The sequence below is a fragment of the Leptosomus discolor genome, chromosome 4, assembly GCF_034619465.1.
Source record: "Leptosomus discolor isolate bLepDis1 chromosome 4, bLepDis1.hap2, whole genome shotgun sequence".
NCBI lineage: Eukaryota > Metazoa > Chordata > Aves > Leptosomiformes > Leptosomidae > Leptosomus > Leptosomus discolor.
Window position 1 is genome coordinate 54,805,259 of NC_141394.1, and position 24,373 is coordinate 54,829,631.

The following is a 24,373-nucleotide window of genomic DNA, read 5'->3' on the forward strand; positions in this document are numbered from 1 at the left end:
GGGCTGTCACACAGGGCTCTCTGCATGGCTGATTTACATTCCTTCCAACACCTTTTAACTGCAAAAGGACAAGGTAACTGCTTGGTAGTGGAACTTCAGTAGCTGCTTTAAAGGCTTTTCACACAAACCAGGGGGCCAACATAAGCCACATGTGGGGTGTAATACAGAATGATTGAAGGAGGGAATGAAGACTGCTGTTTAAAAGGTCAAGACTAAGTTTGCCAGTGAAGTGTTAACTTCATTTTCTTGCAAATCTGTATTATAAAATATCTCTTGAATGTTTTATCTTTCTAGAAAAGATGGAGCAAAACAGAGGAAATAGTAAACTGTCATCTCATTCTGAAAGGGTATTGATTATGTGTAGGCTCAGTACCACACAGATATCCTCTACGTGAGGTAACACTCATAGCTATTTCTTTGTCTTTAGGGGCTAGAACAAAAAAGAAAGGTGCAGCACTACCTAGATGTTGCACAGGTACTTGCTGCAAAGTCACAGGTGAAGGTTTAGACAAGAGAATTCTATTCTGCTTCAGGGTTTGGAAGAAAATGGTGAATCTGATTCTTCTGTTCCATGCCATCACCACCTGGGGCCCTTTCCACACTTCTCCCTCCAATTTTGCTCTGATTGTGCTTGTTCTTTGGCTGGTACATGCTGGGACCCAGGGCAGAGAAAGGATCTGTCTCCAGTGCCCAGCCAGTCCTGACTTTATTTGCTGTCTCCTTAGGCAATCTTTGCCAGCCTCTCTGCAGTTCCTCTGCCTTCTGGGCAAAAGGGAATAGTTTGGGCACCTTACTGCAGATAAAACGCCCTTCCCTAAAGATGAATTATTTTAGATTTAGTTAAAACCACAAAGGTACCAAATAAACAACTGGGATATCACAGGGCAGATTTCAAAAAGAAAACAGGCACAACTTCCTGCAAAAGGATCGCAGCGTGTTTCTTAGTACAGTGTGTGGTGATGCTGGACCTTTGCAAAAACAGATTACAGGAGTTTTGCAATGTAGGCAAATGTGTTTTTCACTAGTCTTAGAAAGGTTTCTGTGACTTTGGCTACTAAATGAAAAGTAGAACAACAAGGTTATAAAGTGAATTGACCAAAAGCAAGAACCTTGCATGGAAGATTTCACCTGATGACAAGCCATCACTGCTGGCAGGCCATGTCTTTAACCTGTACAAACTTAAAAAAAGACTGTCAAATACTACAAAAAACGGATCTAGTGTGAGCTACTGCTGTTTCTAATATGCCGATTTTTTCCTTGAATTTACTTTGGTTAAAGCAGGGGGCACTTATGAGAAAGGGATAGTGATGTTTTTCAATCAGGAGCATTCACATTAGTTAGCTCTCTTATTAGGAAAGTACTTGAGCAGGAACATCTTCCTGTAGTTTTGTATAGAGAGAACCTGGGTACAATCATGATTTCCTTGACAGTCATTGTAATAACTCTGCTAGACACTAAGAAGGTGTAAATTCTCCACAGGCAGTCCATTCCCTGACATGATAAGATTTTGGTTGTGTGATGCCTTTCATTATGTGCTTTGCACGTTGTTCTGGGTGTGTGAGAGGTGTTGCTTTCATGGCTGTTGCTGACTCATGGGTGCAGGGCTTGGAAGCCCCCATGCTCTATAGGTGTTGACATTGATTTTTGCTTTCCAAACTAGCAAACTCAAGAGGAGCACAGCTGGCTGCAGTTTAAAGAATTGAACTGATCTCAGCTCTGAACAGAGTTGGCAGAGGACAGATCAGTCCTCCTCTTTGAAGTGGGTAGTGCCTTCAAGTGAGGAGCCATGGTGATGAAAATTGTGATGTTCAGTGTGGAGCAGCGCGAGCTTCTGGCTAGCAGGCGATGATAAACCCTCATTTTCTGGCAGCATATGCCTTTAACATTTACAATGGAAGAAAAGCTAGTTCAGTGATAGAAAAGTGGGTCTAGTCTGTGCACTGGCCAGCTCCAACACACTGATTTGTTCGCTGAACTTATCTGTGCTACCCAGGTGTTCCCTTGGCAGCTTTTTTCCATGTGATCCTTTTCCCTCTGCGTAGGTATCCATGTCACTGCTTTAAAGGGATGCCTCTGCTTTTGTGGCAGAGAGAGTGGTACCTGTAGCTGGATGGTGATGTCTGAATACAAGTTTCATAGAAGTCAAGTATTTGGAACCTGAAATATTTCAATTATGTTCGTAACAGCTGCCAAGACTGGTAGCAACTTTAACTGCAGAAGTCTGGAACTATTTCCCCAAACGCATAAGACCACGACATTACTGACATGTAACCGATTTCTCAACGTGAGCTGAGCTCATTCGGCCATGCCCGTTCCCTAAAAAGCAGAACAGGCTCTCAAGGCGCCCACCGCCGCCTCCAGGGGTAGAGGCCAGGCGTGGGGCCCCCGCGACCCGGCCCGGCCTGTCCCCCCACCTGGAGGCCACGGGGGGGCGCCCGCGCTCCGCGACGGCTCTGCCCGCCGCGCCGGGCCGCGCGGGCCGGCGGGGGTTGCGGCTGCTGCGGGCTGCGGCTGCTGCGGGCTTCGGCCGTGGCGGCGGTTGGTGCGCGCCCCAGGGGGGCCGGGTTTGGGGTGGTGGTGTGCGCCCAGCCGCTCAGCGCGGGGACTGCGGGCGGGGCGTGCGTCAGGACTTGAACCCGCTGGCTCGGTGTCCGCGGAGCAAACACGGCCTGGCCTCGGGGCTGACATCCCGAGCAGTCTGGCCCACGTAATCAAATAATTTTCCTAGGATTTCTGCACGTGATTTTGTTGACCTGAATATTAAGTGATCGCTAAGAGTATTTTTTTTTAATTAATAAAGTTCCCATGAAAATGATTTGATCTATTTAAGCCTTTGTTTGCTTGCTAGATTCTTTTCCAGGTTCAAAGCCATTAAAATATGTTTAATTGCCGAGCTAAAGATATTAAACTTCTGCTTCCTAGAATATAATGTCTAGAAATTATAATATAGTCCTTGATGTGCCAACACTTTTTTTTTTTTTTTTTTTTTTGCTGCAGCTCAAAGTTTAAGTGAGAACACTACTTAGGGAGAAGTACCACAGATCTAAAAACTAACTAGATTCAAGCACAACAAGAAATAGGTTATGTGTAAATCTTGCTGTTCACAGGAAAAAATGTTTTAGAAATGTTGCTGACCTTGTGATACAACCAAGGTTAACAGTGTATTAGATGTTAATGCCACTAGGCTGTTTTATCTTCCACTGCAATACTTACCATCTCAAATGCCTCTGGGATAAATAAAGATCTGTATTACATTAACTTAACAAATACAGTCATGGTTCTACTATTATTACCAATTTCACAGAGATGTCCAAACGGACCCTCATTTTCCTTCTGCTTCTCCAGGGTAGGCAGTTGCCAAACACCCAGCAACAGGGTCTCTGCCTTAGGGATCTGAGTCTAAATAGGGCATTTCAAAAGAATATTTCCACTCTTTGTGCCTCAAACCATTTGATTCAGTATAAGGACATGAGACTGGAACCCAACCCTTTTCAATCATTATTGGATCATCCCTTTCCTAACAACTTAGCCTTCATTGCTGAATGTATTCGTACAATATAATTTTTCTTGTTTCACACAGTTATTATTCCTATGCCTCCTGTACTCAAACAGGAAGATGAAGACCACCAAGGTGGTCCATACAGTGGTAAATTTATTGCACAATTTCAACTTAAAACCAACATGTGAATGGGCACTGCAGGTCTGAAGCTGTGTTTTGGAAAACAATGTCACTAGTTAACATCATGGTGACAGAATTGCTTGAAAGGGCTCCGTGTCACCTGTGTTTGAGTGGGTGTTCATATCTATAAGTGACTTTTTTTTTTCCCTAAGAAATACTTTCTATAGGTAGATGGCAGATGTAACTGGGGATAGAAATCAGAATTTAGCCTAAGCACTACTGACCCAAATGACAACTTGGTTAGAGTGCTGGAGTACTACAAACTGTCAGCTATTTAAGAAGGTTTCTCAAATAAATGTAAATTTAACATATGGGGCAATCTGTTCCATCCCGGTTGGAGACATCACTTCCTATCTATTAGAAGAAGAAAATAAATGTTATTACAGCATAAAGCCTCTCTTGCAACACCCTAATCTAGTTCAGAGAGTGAATTATAACCTTGCCTTACTGTGCAAGCATCTTTAATATTGGTTCATTGTTACTTCTTATCATTTTTTGCCCCTCTAACTTTTTAAATCTCATTTGCTAGTCAGACTTGACAAAAGGTTGAAAGTCCTTTAGGAGAGGAGTTGTTTGATTTTGCTTAATATCTCTTTAATGGCTAACACAGCGGGACTTCTCAGTATCACTGTAGTCCTAATAGACAGAAACTTTGAAGGTTTCTGGATAAACAGTCAGACTTGTACTGAAAATACTTTACCGATTCATTTGTCTCCTACTGGATTATGCCAGCAATGTCAAAGGACCTACTGAGCCTAAAATAAATATGATGCAGTGTACAATAAGAAATACACATTAATATATTTTATCTAGTATAGCTTTCATGCACAAGAGTACCTCTTATAAGGCATACTGTTTTGGGTTTTTTTTCTTGTTCACTAGTAAGAGTTTCATTGCGTTAGACATAAGAAAACAAACCAAGGAATTATTAGGACAGGAGAGTAAATGCAAACCTCACTGTTTGCATTTTCATAGGCTTTCCAACTCATGTTGTGCTATTTCTTGACTATCATATGCAGTTTTCTGTCTTTCCCGAAAACAGCTGTACTCACTTGGCTACAAAGAAGGGCTATGGAGATGATTAAGGAGAGACTTGCTTCCATCGAAGGAAGGACTGACTGAGTCATGATTCTTCATCCTGGAGGTAAGGTGGCTGAGGGAGTGTTATGACAAAAGTCTATAAGATCCTAAGTTAACACGGTGAGCTTGAACAGGACATGATTATTATCAGTCCCTCACACTTTCAGACCAAGAAAGCAATGAATTGTATTTCTAGTGGCTAGTTTGAAAGAAATAAAGTGAAATACAAAATACAGATAAACTGCAGAACTCATTGCACAAGGTGTCATAAGTGTCAGAAGTTTATGCTTGTTCAGAAGCTATGCAGGTTATTAAACACAACTATACCATTTCTGACTTGAGGTAGCGAAGTGCAGAACACTTACTGGAGGAGTTTACTGGGGAAATATCAACATGTATATCCTATACTCTGTTCTAGCTTCATAGGTGTGAATATCTAGCTTCACAGATGTGCTGCTGGCCACTGTCAGACAAGATGACAGGTGAGACAGACATTTGATCTGAGACATACAGCAGTTAAGGGTCTGACATGTCCCACTGCAGCCTGATTGACCATCTCGTGTCTTTCACCTTTAAAACTCATATTTATACTTCATCATCGGAGTGATGATTTTTAGCCTGATGTTGAGACCCTCTAACTCTACACAAGTTTGTGTAATTCATGTAAATTAAATTGTGATTAGAAAACCTTGTTCATGCCCACAAGCAACCTGCCCATAGTAACTTAGTGGCCAAAACATCACTGAAAACTCAGAGGTCTCTTATATGCAAATGTTTAGTGAGCGGTGCAAGTGATTTAACTTTGGACTTGAGACATTTTGATGACATGTTATCTCAAAATTAGAAGCAATGGTCTTGCTTTTTGAACTTTTTTAACAGCAAGTGTGCTCCTAACTGCTGTCGTCGTGTGCAGACTAGATACTTGTGTAATTGTACATGTAACATGTCCAGGTGCACAACTTGTATTATCAGATCAGCCCTGATAAGCATAGCTGTCATACATCAGTTTCTACAGACCTTTAGCTAGTTTCTCATCTTGTGATGAGTGTTTGAGTGTTTTGATAATCTAGTTTGAGTGGCTCTGAAGCATGAAGTTTTGAAATGGTACTTTAGTTACTTTGGGAGTTACAACTGCTGAAGATCTGTTTATTCAACTGCTTCCATGTTTCTCACTTTTTTGCCTGAATACTCTTCTCCTGTGATGTTGAAACTAGTGAAGTTCTGAAGTCACAGCGTCATGTTCTTGTCTCGAGGCTAGTCAATAGCGATCAGGGCAGAGGCTATGCATGAAGAGATTAACCCCAATAGTTTCCTTGCCTTGCATCCAGGTTCACTTGCTGCTGGTACCAACTGTCCTTGAGAGTTCAGAGCTGGGAAGAGAGGGCTTGCTTCTTTCCAGTAGCAAGTGGCAGAAATCCCAGTCATCTTCTCTTGCTTTCATTCTGAGATGCCTTTTTCCTGAATCTGTTTTCAGCTTTCTCCTTTCTCCTTTTTCCTTTCTTCTTCTCCTTTTGAATGGACACTTACACCAGCTACCAGTTGTATCTCAATCTGCAGAAAATTGAACCAAAGTTTCCTGACTTCTTTTGGTGAGGTATACTTGCTTTTTTCCCCCCTCTTTCTTTTTATCTTCTATCATTCATTCCCCTCTGATTTGATAAGGAGGGGACCAAAAAAAAAATCCATTTTAAGAGCAGCACAATGCAGACCACAAATTGTTTCTACTCTAATCCTGGCAGCACAGGCTGGGAGTGCCTGACTCAGGATGAGACCTCTGCATGTTGAGAGAGACCTGCCCTCTCCTGGAAGCCCAGTGTTGCAGACCCTCACCTCTTTTGCTGTCTCAAAGGACTTGTACACCTTCACCCAAACCAGAGTAAGGTAAGTTGCTTGCAGTGCTGTCGGGAACACATTTTATGTAGAGTTTGTAAGTCTGATGCATATCACTCCCCCCCGTTTCCTCTTTCTTTCTCATCTGGGGCTGCTGTACAATAGATGCCTATCCCAGTCTGAGCCATAATTCTGGAAGAGCTTTCTGACTTGTGTTGCTTTACAAAGTTAAAAAGAGAACAACACTATTTATAAGCACATTATGTAAACATTAGCAACAGAGGTCCAGCTGCTTAGCATTCAATTAATTTAGTTCAGTCAATATCGCATGGTACATAGTTTTGTCTGCTTGTATTGTAAACACATCTTGCCCTTGAGCACTTAGTTCATTTGACTAATTAAGATCTACTTCTAAGTGCTCTCATTTTGTTGCCATGCAGACTCCCCCAATTTTAGATACAGCTGTTGTACTCAGTGAAAAACACATTTGAAATCCAGGTCCATCTGGTTTGTGCTCCAGCATGTCAGGCCAAAACCTGCTCCCGTTTAAGGCAGTAGGGTCTGTGTTTTCAACAGGACTCAGACTGCAGATGAATCAGGACATGTTGTGTTTCTTACTTATGCCTGCATGGCTTATGCAAGTACACCTTATGTTTCTATGCAGTATTGTGTTTCCCTGTCTGAGATGGTAAAAACCCTTTTAAAATTTTACTTAGTTCAGGTGCATACATTTTTCAGAGGTCAATATAGAGGTAAGCATGAGGCCACTGTACTTGGGCTTTTTAGATAGACAATGAGAATGAAATTTTCATGGTGGTCTCACTGTTCTAACTATGCAAGTAGCTGAGTTTTTCACTTCATGAACAGTTGTAGAAATACTGAGCTACATGAAAATTTTAATTCAGAGAAAATTAAGAATAATTGAATGAAAAAATACTTTTCTAAACAAAGTTAATTTCAAATAAAAATACCAACTATTTTGACTTTTGAAAATGAAATATTGACTCTTTAGAAAATATATTTTACAATGCATGTATATTGTGCATATATTACACTTTTTCTGCATACATATTTTTGCCAAAATAGTTACACATTGCCAAACTGATATACTTCACTGGGGAAAAAGCTTTGCCTAAAAAAATACCATGTCGTTCTTTATGATGTTGTTACATGACGCTGCTTTAAAACTTTGTCGCTGATCCACTTTCTGTAACCATAGGTAAATACTGATTCTGTACTGACAAGAAATATGAGCAAGAAAGAACCAAAACTTAGGGAAAAGTACATCCAGATCTGTACTTGGTAATAGATTTATAGCTGTAACAGGAAAAAAAAAAAGGAGCTTCAGACTAAGTTCTGTTCTCTGTTCTATAGAAATGACTCCCATTGCATATGAAGCTGGGATGGCATTGGTTTCTCCTGAGAAAATTTGCCTCTGCCAAGGCACTGAGATAAGCCAGCATCATTTTAAACACTGTGAAACATAATGCAGTTCATAGCTGGGCTAAGCAATGCAAGCTACCAGCATTTTTTGGGCTGCCTGTGTTGCTGAGACTGAATTTGTGCTAGCAGTGATTAAGAACAAAATAGCAAAACTACAATAGAAAATAGCAAAATTCTGTTACTAATAAGAAAATGTACACCAGTTTTCATCCGTGGACTTTAATACTATGCAAAATCAATCCATCTCCATTTTGTAGAGAGACCTGAAGTGCATAAAGGGGAAATACAGAAGGAATAAAGCGTACTTTACCAACAGCTTGTGTTATTAATTTCAGCTTAGCAAATCAATGATAAGCCAAAGCCAGGGGTATGTAGAGAAATGTTAGGCCTTACTAGTCTGGTATGACTGTGCAGCCTGGGCTGAAAATAAGAATTAGCAAGTTACGTGTTGCCTTGGGCAATGAACAGGCTGGGTTCAGGAGCAGAGAACAGTCCTGCACCAAGATTAATGGCTTCTTGGACACCAAGGTGTCTGTGATACCACTATGGTTGCTATTTTTCGTTAAGCCCTAAAGAATGAATAAAGGATTTCTGTGGCTAAAAGTGTAGGCTGAAGTCAAGGAACAGGCTTTTTAGGTGGTTGGTGTACAAAGTCTACTTAGTTTCTGCAGTTTTGTGTGGAGGCAGGCATGTGGCACATGCTCCCTCGGTGGACTAATATGAGGTGTTAATGGAGGGGCAGGACCTCCATAGAGAGAGATGGTCCAAGGCCTTACAATCAAAGGATGCTGAATAATTTTTTCTGTGCTCCTAATCTTGTTGATACAAATTCCTGCCCACAGTAAGTGTGTGAAATATTTGTATTATGGGTCCTATTGCTTTAGCCCTAAACCTGAATTCAAATAAGGCAGTCATGCTCTGTGTGGTTTGGATTAGAAATGGTAATATGTTAAATAACTGTGTGTTTTCTCAGGAAGAACTCTCCATAGGTAATTTAGTGTTCATAAGCACTTACAGAATATAAATGAATGAGAATGGAGATAGATTACTGAGAAGATTAGCCATATATTCTGAGCTAAAATTAAGTCATTGAGGGTATTAGCCAAAATTGCATCTCACCAGCAGGAACAGATATACTGGATAGCAATCTAGCAACCTTTAGGTGGTGCTTCAGTAGCTTAGCTCTGTACTCAGAGTTACCCTGTGGCCTTTCTGTTTTCCCTGTCCATCAGCACTATGCAGCCCTGATCCTGGTGTCCAGTGTCTCATGTGAAATGAGCCATTGTCTAATTCAGTTTTCCATCTACGTGCTGACAGACAGTTGTCCCTTTTACAAACCAGGCTTGCACTCCAATGGTAACAGATATTTGAAAGACTGGGAGAAAAATGTGCACCTCTCTGCACAGATGGTTCCTGCATGGCCAGGGAGATCTGTGCTGGCAGTCTGGGAAACTTGGTGCTGCTGCTATTTCCATGGAAGCCTGATGGATTGAGGGCTGACAATCACCAGAAAAGAGAAATTCAGTGAAAAATCTTATCAGTACGAACAAACTCTTCAAATACAACTGAAACGCTCAGTGTTTTCTTTTTGGATTCCCACACATTGTGATTTGCTCATAACAACCAATGTTTCTTTGTACAGTCTGCTCTTGCACTTAATGTTTGTTACTTTAAGTTTGAGGAAGATGAATAAGTAAATAAAGCTTTTAGAAGTGGTAGCAGAAAGCTAATGGAGGAAGCATTAAGAATTTTATCTGAAGGACTTAATTCTGTTTTGAGTTCTGCAGAGTAGATTCTTGAGGGCTGGAGGACTTGTATGTGAATATACTGCCCACTTAATAAAACTACTCCATGTTAATGTTGTCCCAGGTCAGGTAAGCAGTCTTTCCACACTGAGACTTGAGGCATTGTGTTTTGTTTATTTGTATTATTGTGGTGTCAAGCAGCCATAGGTGTAGATCAAGACACAGAACAGATAGGCACTGAACAGAGAATTTCTGGAGCTTTATGATACCTGTAAACTCAGATGCATTTGGGGCAAGGCTTCATTCTCACAAATTGAAGTGAATCCATGAGTACCGGAATCTTCCAATTTGTTCTGGGTTTTGTTTGTTTTGTACAGCAATTCACACCTTGGCAGAAGACAAGTAAATACATAAACTGTACTTACGGCTAGTAAGTACAGTTGTACCTAGGACAACTGCATTATCTCAAAGCACAATATACCAGCTCTTCCAAAAATGTGATATGACCATGTGCAGAGATTATTTTTCCTGCTGCTCTGACTGCAGAAATACAGACTCATTTAAGAGCATAGCTGGTTCCAGAGAAATCAGCCCCTTCCCTCAATGAACCCCTATTTTTGAAAAGCAAGCCCAGCTTTTCCTTTTGCTGTTCCCCTGGCCGGGGGGCTGTCAGGAGCTGAAGACTGAGACCTGGTGAGGCTGTGCTGGGAAGCAACTCGGTCACAGCTTTCCTGTGCTCTGCAGTCACCAGAGGGCTGCCTGGGCACTGTATCAGTACCTCTGAGGCTACTGAGATGGTACTGAAATGAGAAGAGCTGTCGGTGAGAATAACTTTGCATTCCTCTGTGTGCAACAGAAAAGTGCTTAAGATATACCAGATAGGTGACTTGGCTAATTTCATGTGCTCATGTACTGAAATTGTTGACTGTTAAGTACTTGCTATTAAAATCTGTGCATCCATATAGAGACAAGCTATCCATCTTTTTGAAAATAAAAAGGGAAAGTCATATAGGCTGTACTATCAGCATCTGAGTAACATCTAAATTTGTGTGCAGTGTAAAAATACATCGTGAAAGTAACATAACAGGGTTATAGTCCCCTGGGGAAAGCAATCTTTCCAAAGTGTGGAAACAGAGCAGTTGCTGTGGCTTAACACTAGTGTACTGTGAAGAATGAATTATTTTAGCTTGAAAGATGAGTGGCAAGGAATGACTTAAACTGAGCCAAAAATACATTTTAAATTTTGAAGTGAAAAAAATGAAAGATACAGTCCAATTTGGCTAATTTTTCAGTTTCAGTATCAACAAGCTATTTGTGAATCTGACTGTCAGAGTATCTGAAAAAGGACTTGCTCAGCTTCACAGCTCTGTGCTAGTCTTTCTGTCCCCATGATGTTTGAATCTGCTGCTGTGGATGCTCGTACCGTAACTTTAAAACCACTCCTGTTTTGCTGCCAGCATGTTCGCTGCAGCTCAGAAGGATGGCATTTCAGCTATGTTAGAAGTTAATGTGGATCTACAGATTGCTGTGTGCATGCAGAGTCTCCACAGGCAATCTTTCTGAGAGAATTTGCAGTGATACAAGCTCAGTGTGTGTATTCTGTGTAGGTTATACAGAGTGACCTAGGATGTATTATCTGAATGTCTTTAGAAACCATTAAAGTGTGTTTCAAATTGCAAAATTTGCCTAGAGAGTAGTCATTTTGCTGTCCCAATGGGCAGTATCTGGGATCACACCAGCAGCCTGTGTGTGCTGATCTCCATTCCTGCTCTTGCTGGGATGTTTCCTATAGTACTGGCTTGTTTCATGAGTGTGCTGTGATAAATCATGCTTTTCTGTTTTTCTGGTGTTAACTATTCCTTTGCTAAGGTTTGTGGGAGCTAGTTGCTTGAATACGGCACCTGATCCATGGCAGAGACCTTGTGAAATAAGGCATTTTGTGCATGTCATAGACCAGGAAGCAATGGGAGTACAGAAAAAGGCATGGGTGGAGACCCACCTGCACACTGGTGAATTGTCAATGCTGTGAACTGGAGCAAATGCTAAGAACATTTTATCACACATAGCTGGCAGAATAAGTCAAGATGGGCAGGCAGGAACTCTTCTGCCTTTTGCATTCCACTGCAGACCTTTGACTGCCCCACAAACACTGTACCTCCAACCTTCCTCAACATACTTAAACATTCAAATGATCTATCTCACTCCCAAAAGAATCATAGATTCATAAAATCATTAGGTTGGAATAAACCACTAAGATCATCAAGTCCAACTGTCAACCTAACACTGCCATGCCCACTAAACCATGTCCCGAAGTGCCACATCGACATGCTTTTTAAACGCCTCCAGGGATGGTGACTCCATCACTTCCCTGGGCAGCCTGCTCCAGTGCTTGACAACTCTTTCAGTGAAGAAATTTTTCATAATGTCCAATCTAAACCTCCCCTGGTGCAACTTGAAGCCATTCCCTCTTGTCCTGTTGCTAGTTACTTGGGAGAAGAGACCAACCCCCACCTCACTACAACCTCCTTTCAGGTAGTTGTAGAGAGTGATAACCTCAGCCTCCTCCAGGCTGAACAACCCCAGTTCGCTCAGCTGCTCCTCATAAGACCTGTTCTCCAGACCCTTCACCAGCTTGGTTGCTCTTCTCTGGACATGCTCCAGCACCTCAATGTCTTGTAATGAGGGGCCCAAAACTGCACAAGGTATTTGAGGTGCGGTCTCACCAGTGCTGAGTACAGGGGCACGGCCACTTCCTATTCAGACAGTTAATCGCAGAAAGATCCCACTGTTTGAGTGATCTGAGTTTTGGAACAGGTACCTCTCTATCTCTGTCTTCATAGACCACCAAGTTTGAAAGAAATTTAAGGCTGAATATGTATTTCAGAGCAGTTAGAGGAATTGGCCCGAAGCAGAAGAGAGCTCTTATTCCCAGTGCTGCACTGTAATAATCAGAGACAAGTCAAGGTTGAGAAAATAAGGGCTTTTTCCCCCAGGGTTTGCAGGGCCTATGGGAAGCCACACATGCTGGGACACAGGTTTATGGCGGACATGTCTCATGGGGGAGCAGGGGAGTCTGACAGGTGGGTGAGTGAGAGAAGCTCTTCATTTACAGGTATGGCAGAACTTAAGCAACTGTGAGGGGTGGGAGCTGTCCTCATTAGAAATACCAGAAATACAGAGTCTATTTAAAAAGGCAGAGTTGAGCATCCTCCCAGCCTTTTCTCTTTGACTGGGAAGGGGCCTGGAAACTGGTTTCTAGAATACTCTGAGTAACGAGCTCCTTTGGGAGGGGAGAAACTATGCCTTCTGTGGAAGCAATTTGATATGGTGAGAAGAAGCAGGATGAGACCAGATGCCCTTTTAGTGGTTTTGGATACTTTAGTGAAGAGGCATGAGTGGATCCAGCTCAAAGCTCCTGCTGCCTCAGGTACTAGCACAGTCATATTCATTAGTGAATTGTTATTGCCAAGCATGAATAAATTACTAGATATCTGGTGCCTGCAGACAGGCAAAGGAAAAGCTGTCTGGGAAAGCTTGAATTTAAGTCAGATTTTTCATCTCTAATAAAAATAGCTCTTTTTGTTTGAGGTGTAGGTTCTTACATCCTTGGTAGTTCAAATGCAATCATACCCTGGATCAATGCAATCGTGTCTCAAGCAGGGAGCTGTGATAAATCTGTTCAAATCTCATTCTGTCAGACCACTCTGTGCCATCAGAGGTGATAATGAATGCTTAGGTATGAATACAATTGTTTTTTTCTGGCAACAAACTATGTGCAGGTTCAAGTGGAATATTTTATTGATTCACTGCACTATCTCTTTCAGTTGGTTGTGCTTTCATCAAAGCATTACACATATTTAGTGTTAGGTTATTTCTATATGAAGCAGGGACAGCCATAAAAACAATGGAGTCAAGGCAGGGTTGCCATTTTCTATACTGTGTTCAACTAAATAATTCTTCCTTCTCTCCCCAGCTCACTCTGTTCAGGTTTCTGTGGGCTTGTTCAATTCACCCACACAAGTGAAGTGGTTTCTAAGAGTGCTGCTGACAAGGCTAACGCATGGTGCAGTCTCGATCCCTGAATCATGCTGCAGCATTACAGTTGTCATAGAGACACAGATTTTTGAGACCAAAGGGACAGTTCTGATAAACTTCTCAGACCTGTTGTGAAACACATAGTAGCTTGCCAATAAGTAAATTACTTTGCCAAATTGGAGTGCAGCCTAGTCCTCCCTCTCCTGTGTTTGTGAAACATATTTCACTTAAGATTGGGGGATACTGAAAGAGAAACCCCAAATGGGGATTTAATTCATTGCGAGAGCGGTGCTGTTGGCACATCATTTTTTTTCTCCTGAGTGAAAGCCAGGTGCAAGCTTAGCCCATGAGGTCACGGCGTGATTGTGATACTGGTGACTTCAAAGGGACAAAGAGTATTAGAGTAATAACAGCATCCTGTCTTATCTTCTAAGTGGTGTGGTGAGGTCAGCGCTTGTATTTGTAATGAAGGATGCTAGAGTGGGGCCACTGTGTGCAGTCAGACGGCTCTGACAGACAAGTGCTGGGAGATTTAGCTGCAGCAGTTTGATTTTACTGTCCCTGGTTAATTGCCTCCTCCTTCTGTCTGCTCCTTTATCAGCTGGGATGTGTGTCTGCTTCTCGCCCGTGTCAGCCCAGAGCCTGCCGCAGCTGCTGCCAGGGACAGTGGGCTTGTGCCAAGGCACTGGATTGTGAACTGCCATAGCAGTTGTAGCCTTTGCCAGAGGCTACCTGGCACAGCAGAGCTAACAGCTGGGGGATTTAACATCTTAAACTGCCAAGATGACATCCATCAGAGCTTATGTGAGAATGCCAAGCAGTGTGGGTAACCTCTAGCCAAGTATTAAGTCTCCTCTGTCCCAGTATATGCTAATCTGTGAGAAATGGATTGTTACAGATCCCAGCTCTGCTGATGAAGCAGTTCCAGGTATAAAGTCCCTTGATTTTATACATGGAAGTTTCCAGCGGCCACCACAGTATTAGGCACTGAAACAGGTGTAAAGCCTCTGATACGGTTTCCCCATCTGCTGCTGCAGAATTTGGAATAAGGTGAACTGCTTGAGCAAAGCGTGAAAATGTGTGTAAGGAACATGTGCAGCCAAAATGCTCTCCTCCTCCTAAATGTATACATTTCTCTGGTTGTCAGCTGTGCATACATAGCTTCTGCAGTCCTGTAAGACAGCTTTGTGAAAGCTGGAAATGTAATTTTTTAAATGAAAATAATCTGCTGGCTCAATATAAGCATGCATTATCCCTGTGTTGGCTGGTCTGCTGGAGAGGTTTGATAATAGGGCAGCATTTGATTTTTTGTGCTCTTTTCCCATTCCTGTGTAGCACAGTTTTTTGCTGCTATTTGCAGTGCCTTAAATTACTCACTTGTAAGTATTATTAGCACTTTAGTTTTTCAGGGATTGTCTTTGGCTAATTTCCACAGCATCCTTGTGAGGTGTAATGACTCACTGCCTTTCTGTTCACAAATAGCGCTATGTTCACCTATTCTTTGTGTAGCTTAAGAGCAATTCATCTGTGGGACTGTCTGGTTCCTCTGGAGCGTGCTCTTTCTGCAGCAGGAGTAACTCTCCCTTAAAAACACAGCGAAACACAAGAGAGGGCCAGGTTGTGTGTACTGCAGTATTGGTGTGCTCTGGCACTGCTACAGAGCTGCGCGGGTTTGTGGATGCACTGAGGAGCAGGGAGCTTTTGGAGGGGAAAATGTGCCTGCAGCTTACTTGATTTAGAGGTGGGGAAGCACCCTGGGACAGGGAGAGGACTTGCTTAGATGCCACCTTCCTGCAACCCTTTAGGGACAAAGGAGATCCTGCAGCTGTCACGTTGAGGGGGAGGTGTTTGCAGCAGCTTTGTGACCTCACGTCTGTGCACAATCCAGCCACAGATGGACCCAGGGTAAATAAGTGAGGGAGCAGATAGGGCTTCAAACACAAGGAGACAGGATTGTGCAGCATGTAACGCTTGTGAATCTCAGCGTAAAATCTGTTAATCGACGTGCTTTCCAAAGGATGCTGTTCAGGGAACCACTCGGCGCCCCTAGTGTCCTTGTACATGGTATCAGAAGAACATAAAGCTCCTAAAGTTCAGGGTTTTTTAGGGGAGTTTAGCAATGGTGTGAAGAACACGTGATCCATCTTGGCCATAGTCTACTGTCTCAGCATTGGTTTAACTGTTAGGCTTTTTCTTGCTGTTTCTATTGCACAGTCATACTGCTTGTGATTGCACCTGCAGGTGTGCACCTGCGTGCGAGCCACGCATTTACATCTTCAGGGGAGTGGAGAACAGTTTAATAACCACTCCCATTTAAATGCAGGATAGATATTTTACGTGCCCATACAGGCCTTTGGCTTGGTTTGTTATTCACCCTTTGTCTTTTTGCTTAAATTCCGAGTTGTCATGTGCATTTTCTGTAGGTATTGAACACTCCTCATAAACATGTATCTTCATTTCTGAGTTAATTTACACTGTTTCTGCTGATCAGATCTAATTTAAAGGGTGAAGCTGAGGAAGGGACATCCACTTGGAACAAACATTTGAAACAACTAACAAAGTGGATAGAGAAGGTTCTTGGTGTGAATTGCAATGGTTTAATTGACAAAAATGGAGCCACGCCAGTTTTCACCAGCTGAAGATCAGACATGTTGCTTCTACATTAGATTGCATGCTGCTGAGAGCTGCTAGGTTTAGGACTATTAGTATTGCATAGAATTACACATCCATACTAGTCTTTTTGCTCTGTCTTTATTTATGTGTCTAGTTCTGTTTGCTGGTTTCTTTCTGTGAACTTGGCAGCACCAAGGATAAAAATGCTGTTAAGAAGCAAAGTTAGGATTAAAAGAAGATCAATGTTACTGTCACTACATTCCTCCTGAAGCCAAGAAGACTAGGTAGCAGAAGAAGAAAGTCAGTGGCTATGGCAACTTAAGGCACATCTCCTCAGAGCAGCAATTATTGTTCAGTGATCATTTCCATGAACAGTTGGAAGCTGGTGCCACATGGGTTAAACCGTATAGCCGTACACAGTATAAAAATGAACAAAACCACTTTCCAGTGCTTTGAAAATGGTCTGGCAGTGCACACAGTGCACAGTAGGTGTCTAGTGGTGAGAGATGCTGCCTGCTGTTACACAGGCAGTTCCAGTATTGCTTTGTGATTACAGCACCACCTTCACTGGCCTTTCTATTTCAGGAACGGTTCTGCCCTGGGCTTTATTTAATTCTTGTTTCTCCCCAAATTGGGGTGGATAAGCCTTTCTTTCAAAGGGATATTTTTTTAAGCAAGAAAATGTTAACAATCTGATTTTCATCCTAGCTCTGTGAAGATTAGTATACTGGCACAACAGAAAGCTGAATAGCTGAAGTGCAATGTAGGAGCTGGAAGGAGAGGTTGAGGGTGGGAATCTCATAAACTGGTTCTGTCATGGAAGAAAATGTCATATGCCTAAAGCATGTGGCATGAACAGAGAGGCAGTGGTCATGGTTATCACCTCTTTATTCACCCTCCCCACTCTGTCCCCTGGTAGCTTTCAAGGGGATTAATGGGTACCTCTAAGTGCAGAGTGCTCAGGACAACCGGCTTACTTGTACACAAATGCCTAAGAAAGAAGTGGGCAGCCTGTTCTTTAGCACTCTGCTGTTCTTCCAGGTATGATCAATAATTTTCAAGAGTTTTAGAGGTGCAGAGGAGAAAAGCTGTAGTGCGTTAGAAGCTATATTTCAGGTAGAGAATTGTCAAAGATGCCAGTGCTTCTGACACATCTGCTACCTGTAGGCTTTTGGTAGCATGTAAGCATGTTTGTGCTTTTGGAAAATCACCTAGTTGTTAGTAGAACTGATCTAAATACTCATGAGAAGTAATGCACTCTGCCAATTTTGACATGTTGGCAAATTGTGAATAAAGATTTTGTTGATTTCTTTAGGTCAGCTCAACAAATATTAACATATCAACATATATATCTTTGGAGACATGAATTATTTATAGCAAGTGTTCAAAAGGTCTGAAAAACAATATTCTTTTGGGGATGTGTGACTGGCCACATGGGTGACATGATATTCTTTCATCCCTAATTGTGTTAGCATTTTAATTGCTTATTCCATCTGATGCTAATTTTGATTCTTGATGAGGTCTCAGTGGCAGCACTAAGTGCATTCTCACTGAGCATTCATCCCTACAAAGCTTCGTTTATGTGAAAGCTTGTGAATAAAGAGGTATGAGCCAGCCAAGTGTCAGTCTGGTTTTGTTATTTGGGCTGCTAGCTGATGAATGCTCATGTACATGTACTTTGGTCAGCTTTAGTCATGACTGGGCTAGAGACTTCAAATCAACTATCTCCCAGCAAACAAATTCAGGTATGAATTCAGTATGAAGGCAACTTCAGTATAAAGTAGCCCGTTTTGGTTGCTCTGGTACTGTGTATATATCCATTGCCTCTGCTGATCAGGTAGAAAAGATACTGAAGAGGTGTGTCATGCACTTTATTTTGAAAATCAAGATATGACTTGTTCTCCAAATGCATCCATTGCATGCCTTCATAAGTTTAAGCCAGCAGCAGCAAGCAACATCAAAAAAGGCAGAGAACTGCAAAGCCCAAGGATGGATATGGCAACCATGCAGCTTAATGAGCAGCTCTGTAGGTCCCATAAAGTGGTGGATTGTGGGACTTGGACAGAGTTTTGCGCTAGCAGAAAGTAACTGGGGAGATCAGTAGGGTGATGGGCAGCACTGGGAAGGGAAGTTACAATTGCCTGCTGACTCTGCGTTCATACACAGGGGTGTGGGTTTGTGGTACTTCAGTCAGCTCAGAGCAAAGTAGATATGGGCAGGCTAACTGAAAGCAGATGTACAGGGACAGTTAATCCGCGTTGGTCTAAGACATCAACTTGGCCCAGCTTGCCACACTACTACATCTGTTGAGAGTGTTTAATATGGTGCATAACCAGTATGTCCTTCCAGAGACTTCCTTGTATGTGTTGAACGGTGAACAGAGAATAAGCTATTGTGACTCAGGACTGCAGCTACTGAGGTGCTTCACAGGGAACTTTGACAATACTGTCTCCCTGCTTCTCTTTCTGAGATGTCTGCCTGCAATGCTAAAACACTAGGATCTTAAAAATAAAACCACCAGTTTTGAATCTCTAAAGAAATAAATGAGCAGGTTCTGTTCGGACAATGCTCTCTAGTAAAAATAATTTTCATCAAGCCTACTGTGAATGTTTTCTTGATTGAAATCTTTTACTGGTGGAATAAAAGGTTTGTTGTTCTCAGCCTGGTAGAGAATTTCTAAAATCACTATACAATGACATTCCAGGAAAAGAAATAAACAGGGAAACATTTCATTTCTTACCAAACAATTTAAAACCTAAATGAAAAGCTGTACCTCCACTGACTTACGTTAAGGCTGATATTGATTATGCACTTAGAAAGAAACAGAATACTTCAATGTGGAGAGTAATTTTGAAGGTATGTGCCCATTTCAATGCTTTAAATAAGGCATCTTCCTGGTGCCATCAAGTAGAAATTATAAACAAGTATAAACATTGTGCTGAGAGCCCATCTTGTCTCTCACTAGTGCTGTAGACTGACTGTATGCTTTTTTCAGTGCCTGACAATCGTCACCTCACAGATACGTTGAGCTATATTACATTTTTGTATACACAACCGATGAAACCCTCTGCAGTTCAGAATAAACTGAAATCTTTCCCAGCAACATTTTCTAAGGCTCAAAGTGATTTTATCTTCTTAGGCTTAGACTTATTTATTTTATATTTGTGTTACAATACTATTAAACATTTTATATGTGAATATTCCATTGTTTTGAAGCTGTGAAAATGTTTTGATTTGTCAGATCTAAGCAACAGAACACTAATGGAATCCTGTTGAAAACTGATGCTGTGTGGTTTTGGGAAATTTAACCTCTTTTCAGTCTACAGCAAGATCTTATATCATGAGTTTCTGCAGAATGAAAATTGGAATAACTGGGCTTCTGAGAACTTTTAGTTCCTTGAATGGGATGTGCTACAAACAATGAAAACATCCCTTTTATTGATGACATAGGTATTAGGAAATTAATTTGGTTTATCCTCGATCAGCTTGTCTCTATTTATTTAACACTTCAAACTATCCATCAAAGCAGAGGTTCAAGTGCTAAAATTGTTCTTTCTCTTCAGTAAACTGAACAAAAATACTGTATTTGGGGAAATCTGTTAATCCTTTCTAGAATCTCAAACTTTAGAGATAAGTATTATTTAAAAAAAATCACTTAACTCTAACAGTGCAACAGTTATAATGTGAAAAATGGAAATTCTTAGAAAACTGCTGCACTATTTTGCCTTGGACTCTATGTAGTCTTAGTCAGTTTGTTTAGACAGACTGCTCTGTGGTCAGTGGCAGCAGCTGTTTTGACTGATGACAGAATAAAAATTCTTTTCAAACCCCTAACATCATAAATGATAGAAAGACTATGTTAATGATGAAAATTTGCAAGCGCACGCCTTGATCCTGTGCTCATGGACGACAATGGCAAAGCTCTCATTAACCTTGGTGCTGAAGGATCGAGTTGTTTCCTTTTAACCTCCAAGTGTTTTGTAAGAGCAATTGATCAATCCTGCCATCACCATGTGGTGCAGATGTTAATCTTGGTGTTAGAGATGAATAGACTGAGGTGAATGAATTAATTCAGGTTCCACGGTGATTAGGCGCTGAGGATGGACAGTGCTTGGTTGCTGTACTCTGATCTAATCATCAAGAAACACTCTTCTCCTTTCCTTGACAAGAGATTTTGAAAGGCAGCTTACAAGCTTGGATCAACCAATATTGTGAATTGAAAATATTTTGGCTTATGTATTATAGAAATATATTGGGTATGGTCGGTGTGCAAGCTTACTGGACTCCCAGTATTTAAACAACTTGCTCCTGTTTTACCTAACCTGTGAATGTTTTTCAATCCACAGTTGTCATTTGGCCAACCCTCTCCCTTCAGTAACTTACAACTTTCAATTTCTAGTGTGCAATTTTGTTCATCCAGAGGATATCTGCGTAGATCCATCATGCAAGCAGCTGTTGTTGTGATCCTGTAAGAGAAGGGTGGAAAAAAAAGAGATTTGAAACCACATTTTACTTGTTTGAGAAGGCGAGATTTTCCAGTCTTTTCTGTTTGTTTAAATACAGAATGGTTATGCACATGGATTTCTGGCATACAGGCTTTACGTAGCTTGTAAAGCATGATTAAATAATTTATACAGCACAATATACTGGTTACAGTATAAAGCATTAGAACATATGTTGAGTATTGTGGGGCAGGATTTTGACTGAAAACTTTCTGTGCAAAAGTGTACAGTGTTTTGAAGATAATTTAGTGAGATTTCTTCTTGGGCATCTTATTTTTAATGTTCTTAATTCAGACATCTTCAAATTGCTTTGCAAATTGTTTTATTTATAACTCATACTGCTGACAGCTTTCTTTTATCATTTTGTTGTCATCTACTGCTGTTTTAATTTTAGCTGATAGGTGTATGCATTTTCATCCATGCTGTGGAAATATTTGTAATATATGATTCATTATTTTTATGGTTTCATAATCAGTTTATAATTAACGATGATAATTGAACATCACCTCTTAAAAATGGCATGATGCGATCAAGCACTTGTGAAACATAATATTGTATGGTGATTACTTTAATTGAGAGCAGCTACAATGTAGTCTGGATCTTCCAAATCCTTGTTCCTTCTAGAGGGCATGTGAGTTGATATTTGGTCCCTGAAGGTATTCTCCACAGCTTAAGCCTTTTTGCAAGTCAGTTCCTCTCCTTTTGTTAGACCGTAAATCACAGAGGATCTAAGCAAATCCTTGCTGATAAGCCTCTGACACTTGGGAGGAAGGTGACTGCATGAGAACAGAGGTCAAATTATAGATCCCTTTAGGAAAGACACTCATAGTGGTGCTTTCAAACTCACAAAATTCTGTTATCACTTGCATTTACCTTTTTTGTTGGTGATAGATGGGTTCTTAAATGCTTATAAAACTTGGCTTATAGTTGTATTGTTCTCTCTCTCCCTCTCTCCAACAGTTCCTACCTGAGAAAGGCAGATAACCTCTTTTCTTGATCTGGGTTTGGTCCTGTTGTTCCAGTTCCATGTTAATTAATGCCACAGGAACACATCTGGAGATTTTGCTTTTGATGTACTGAAAGTCAAGCACACTTACTGCTGTATTGGGGTGATAATCCTTGCTGTCACAGAACTGACAGAATTAAAAGAAAAAAAAATGCCACAGGACTCATTACTGTGACATGTTTCAAATTATCCTAAGTCTACAAAATCCATCTGTCTACCTGTGTATAAGGACCATCTAGCAAGTGCTGTTATGAGAACCTGTCCATGAAACTACTCTAGAGTAGGGTGTAAAGTATCATGGAAATGATGTATTTATGCTTTTTCTCAGGCTGATTTTTGTCACGTTAAATTGCATTGCATGTGTCTTAATGGATTTTGCATCTGTCACAGAAAAGGTAGAGGGCTTCAGCAGAGGTAGGACCTCGTTTAGTTTAGCCATGTACCAAATATACCTTACTGAGAGGCATTGAGAAGACATGCAGTAATCATGTCAGATGCCTACTTAATAACGCTTAAGATCATACATAAAAATACACTAACATTTGTCAGAGTTAAATGCTTTTTAATGAAGGTTTCATAGGGTAATGTTTTGTTCCCAATTAATAAATCAGCCTTTGTGGTAATTTACTTCACCTTTATTAATCAGATTTATTTAAGTGCGTACAGAAGTAGAAGGTAACATACTGTTTCCTAGACCACAGCGTTACAGTGGCCAGCTATTTCCTAACAGCCAGTGTATCTGTACTGCTGAGTTCTGCATTTTTGCATATCCTACATAAGCTATGTAAACAATAGCAATTCGTTGTTCTTGATAGTATCAATGCAAATTAATTGTGCTGTAGTAAATAATGCAATTGTTGTATACCTGAGGTTTAAACAGTCCACATAATTTTCCTGACATTGTAATTCTGACAACTGTATTGTCTTCTCACTATATGTGCAGTTTTTGGCACACTGGTTGGTTTGCTGTGTCTCATTGCTACTGTAAGCCAAGAACAAAAATAAAGGTATGTGTTACTAAGACATTGCACTGCTGATTGCAGGTGGGGTCTGGAAGTAAAGACTTGGATTATGCAGAAGAAAGATAATAAACCCTTAGTATCAGTTTCTGGCAGTAGTAAGTGATCCAAATCTGCCTAGCCTGTCTATTGGTAATTTCTCATCCTCCATTGTTGTTAAATCACTCCTTGTCTCTATGCTACAAGGAAAGGTAAACTAGAAGCACTTAATTATGTTCTCTTCTTTGCTTAGCTCTGTTTTGCATTTCCTGTAGGGCCTGGAAGGCAGTCTGCATACTTTAGGGAAAGCCAAAGTTGGTGGTGGGGAGCAGCTCTCCCCCTCGTGACCCTTGTAACCTCTTAGCAGCAGTGCTGAATGCTACTGCAGCTCTCCAGCCATAGCAAGCAGTTGCTTCCAGGGAAGAGGGGAGTGACAAGGTTTATCCTGAAGTTTGCAGAGATGAGAGCTGCACAACATGAGACAGGAAGGACAACTGGAGACTATTGTCAAGCAGGTAGTGGAGGGTGGCTGTCAGGAAGCTTGGAGCTTGTGGCTTCCAGCAGCAGGAGAAAGAATCCTACTTCACTTGTAGACCCACAGTTTTGGTATAGTGCCCTGGGCAGGCGGGATGATGAGCAGTATCTGCCCAAGGATTTCTCAGAGCCAGCTGATCCTGAACTACGTGCCTGTGTGAATGGGGAAAGCCAGGCAGTAGCTACTGGAGGCTCCTCTCTGAAGGGGAGGGAGGCACCAACCTGCCAACAAAATACGATGCCCCCTGAAGCTGGAGGTGCTTAAACTGTATTGGGAATCTCGGGGTCCCTTGAAAATAGCCACTTGTAATTGCAGTGGGAGTGCTTCAGGATCCAGCAACATTCATTACCTATAGTTCATAAACCTGCCTTTCAAGCATTTCTTTCTCTCTCATGATAGATCTCAGCTGTGTAAAATTTTTAGTGGCATTATGCTCTGGATAATGACAAAACTTGTTTACAGAGATAAATTAAACCCAGACACAATCATAGTAATTGCTGTCTTGATTAAAATATATAAATCAAATCTTTCATCATAAATAGAGTAAAATCCCAAACCTGTTACTGGCTGCACTCTCTCAGTGGAGAGAGTAATTCGTGGCTTGCACATGCACCAGAAGCTTAAAAATGAAGACATTAAAATGCAGAATGCAAGGGTGTAATGACAGGAAGGCAATAGTCTGAAGATAGGGCAAAGCTGCAATAAATTTGTGTTCAAGAGGATTAGTCTGCTGGGCACAAGCAGTTTGTAGCAATGGTGGAATTTCATGATGCTCTGTAAAAGTTTAAGTGGAGGACTAATCCTACACTTGAAGCCGAGCTATTTATATCTCAGAGTAGGACATGTTTCTTCCAGGCTTTACATTCTTAAAATATGTTTCTGGTGTTGGGGCTAATTTATTTTGTTT

The 24,373-nt window shown here is 41.2% G+C and overlaps 1 protein-coding gene across 1 annotated transcript in view; it reads right to left on the reverse strand.

Annotated features, from left to right (window-relative positions):
• GABRB1 (gamma-aminobutyric acid type A receptor subunit beta1) overlaps positions 1-24,373 on the reverse strand; it is a 139,643-nt gene that overhangs the window by 10,369 nt on the left and 104,901 nt on the right. Inside the window, exon 5 of the mRNA XM_086463663.1 lies at positions 20,809-20,891. Coding sequence (XP_086319789.1) covers positions 20,809-20,891 — 83 coding nt within the window. The remainder of the gene's footprint in view (positions 1-20,808; positions 20,892-24,373) is intronic.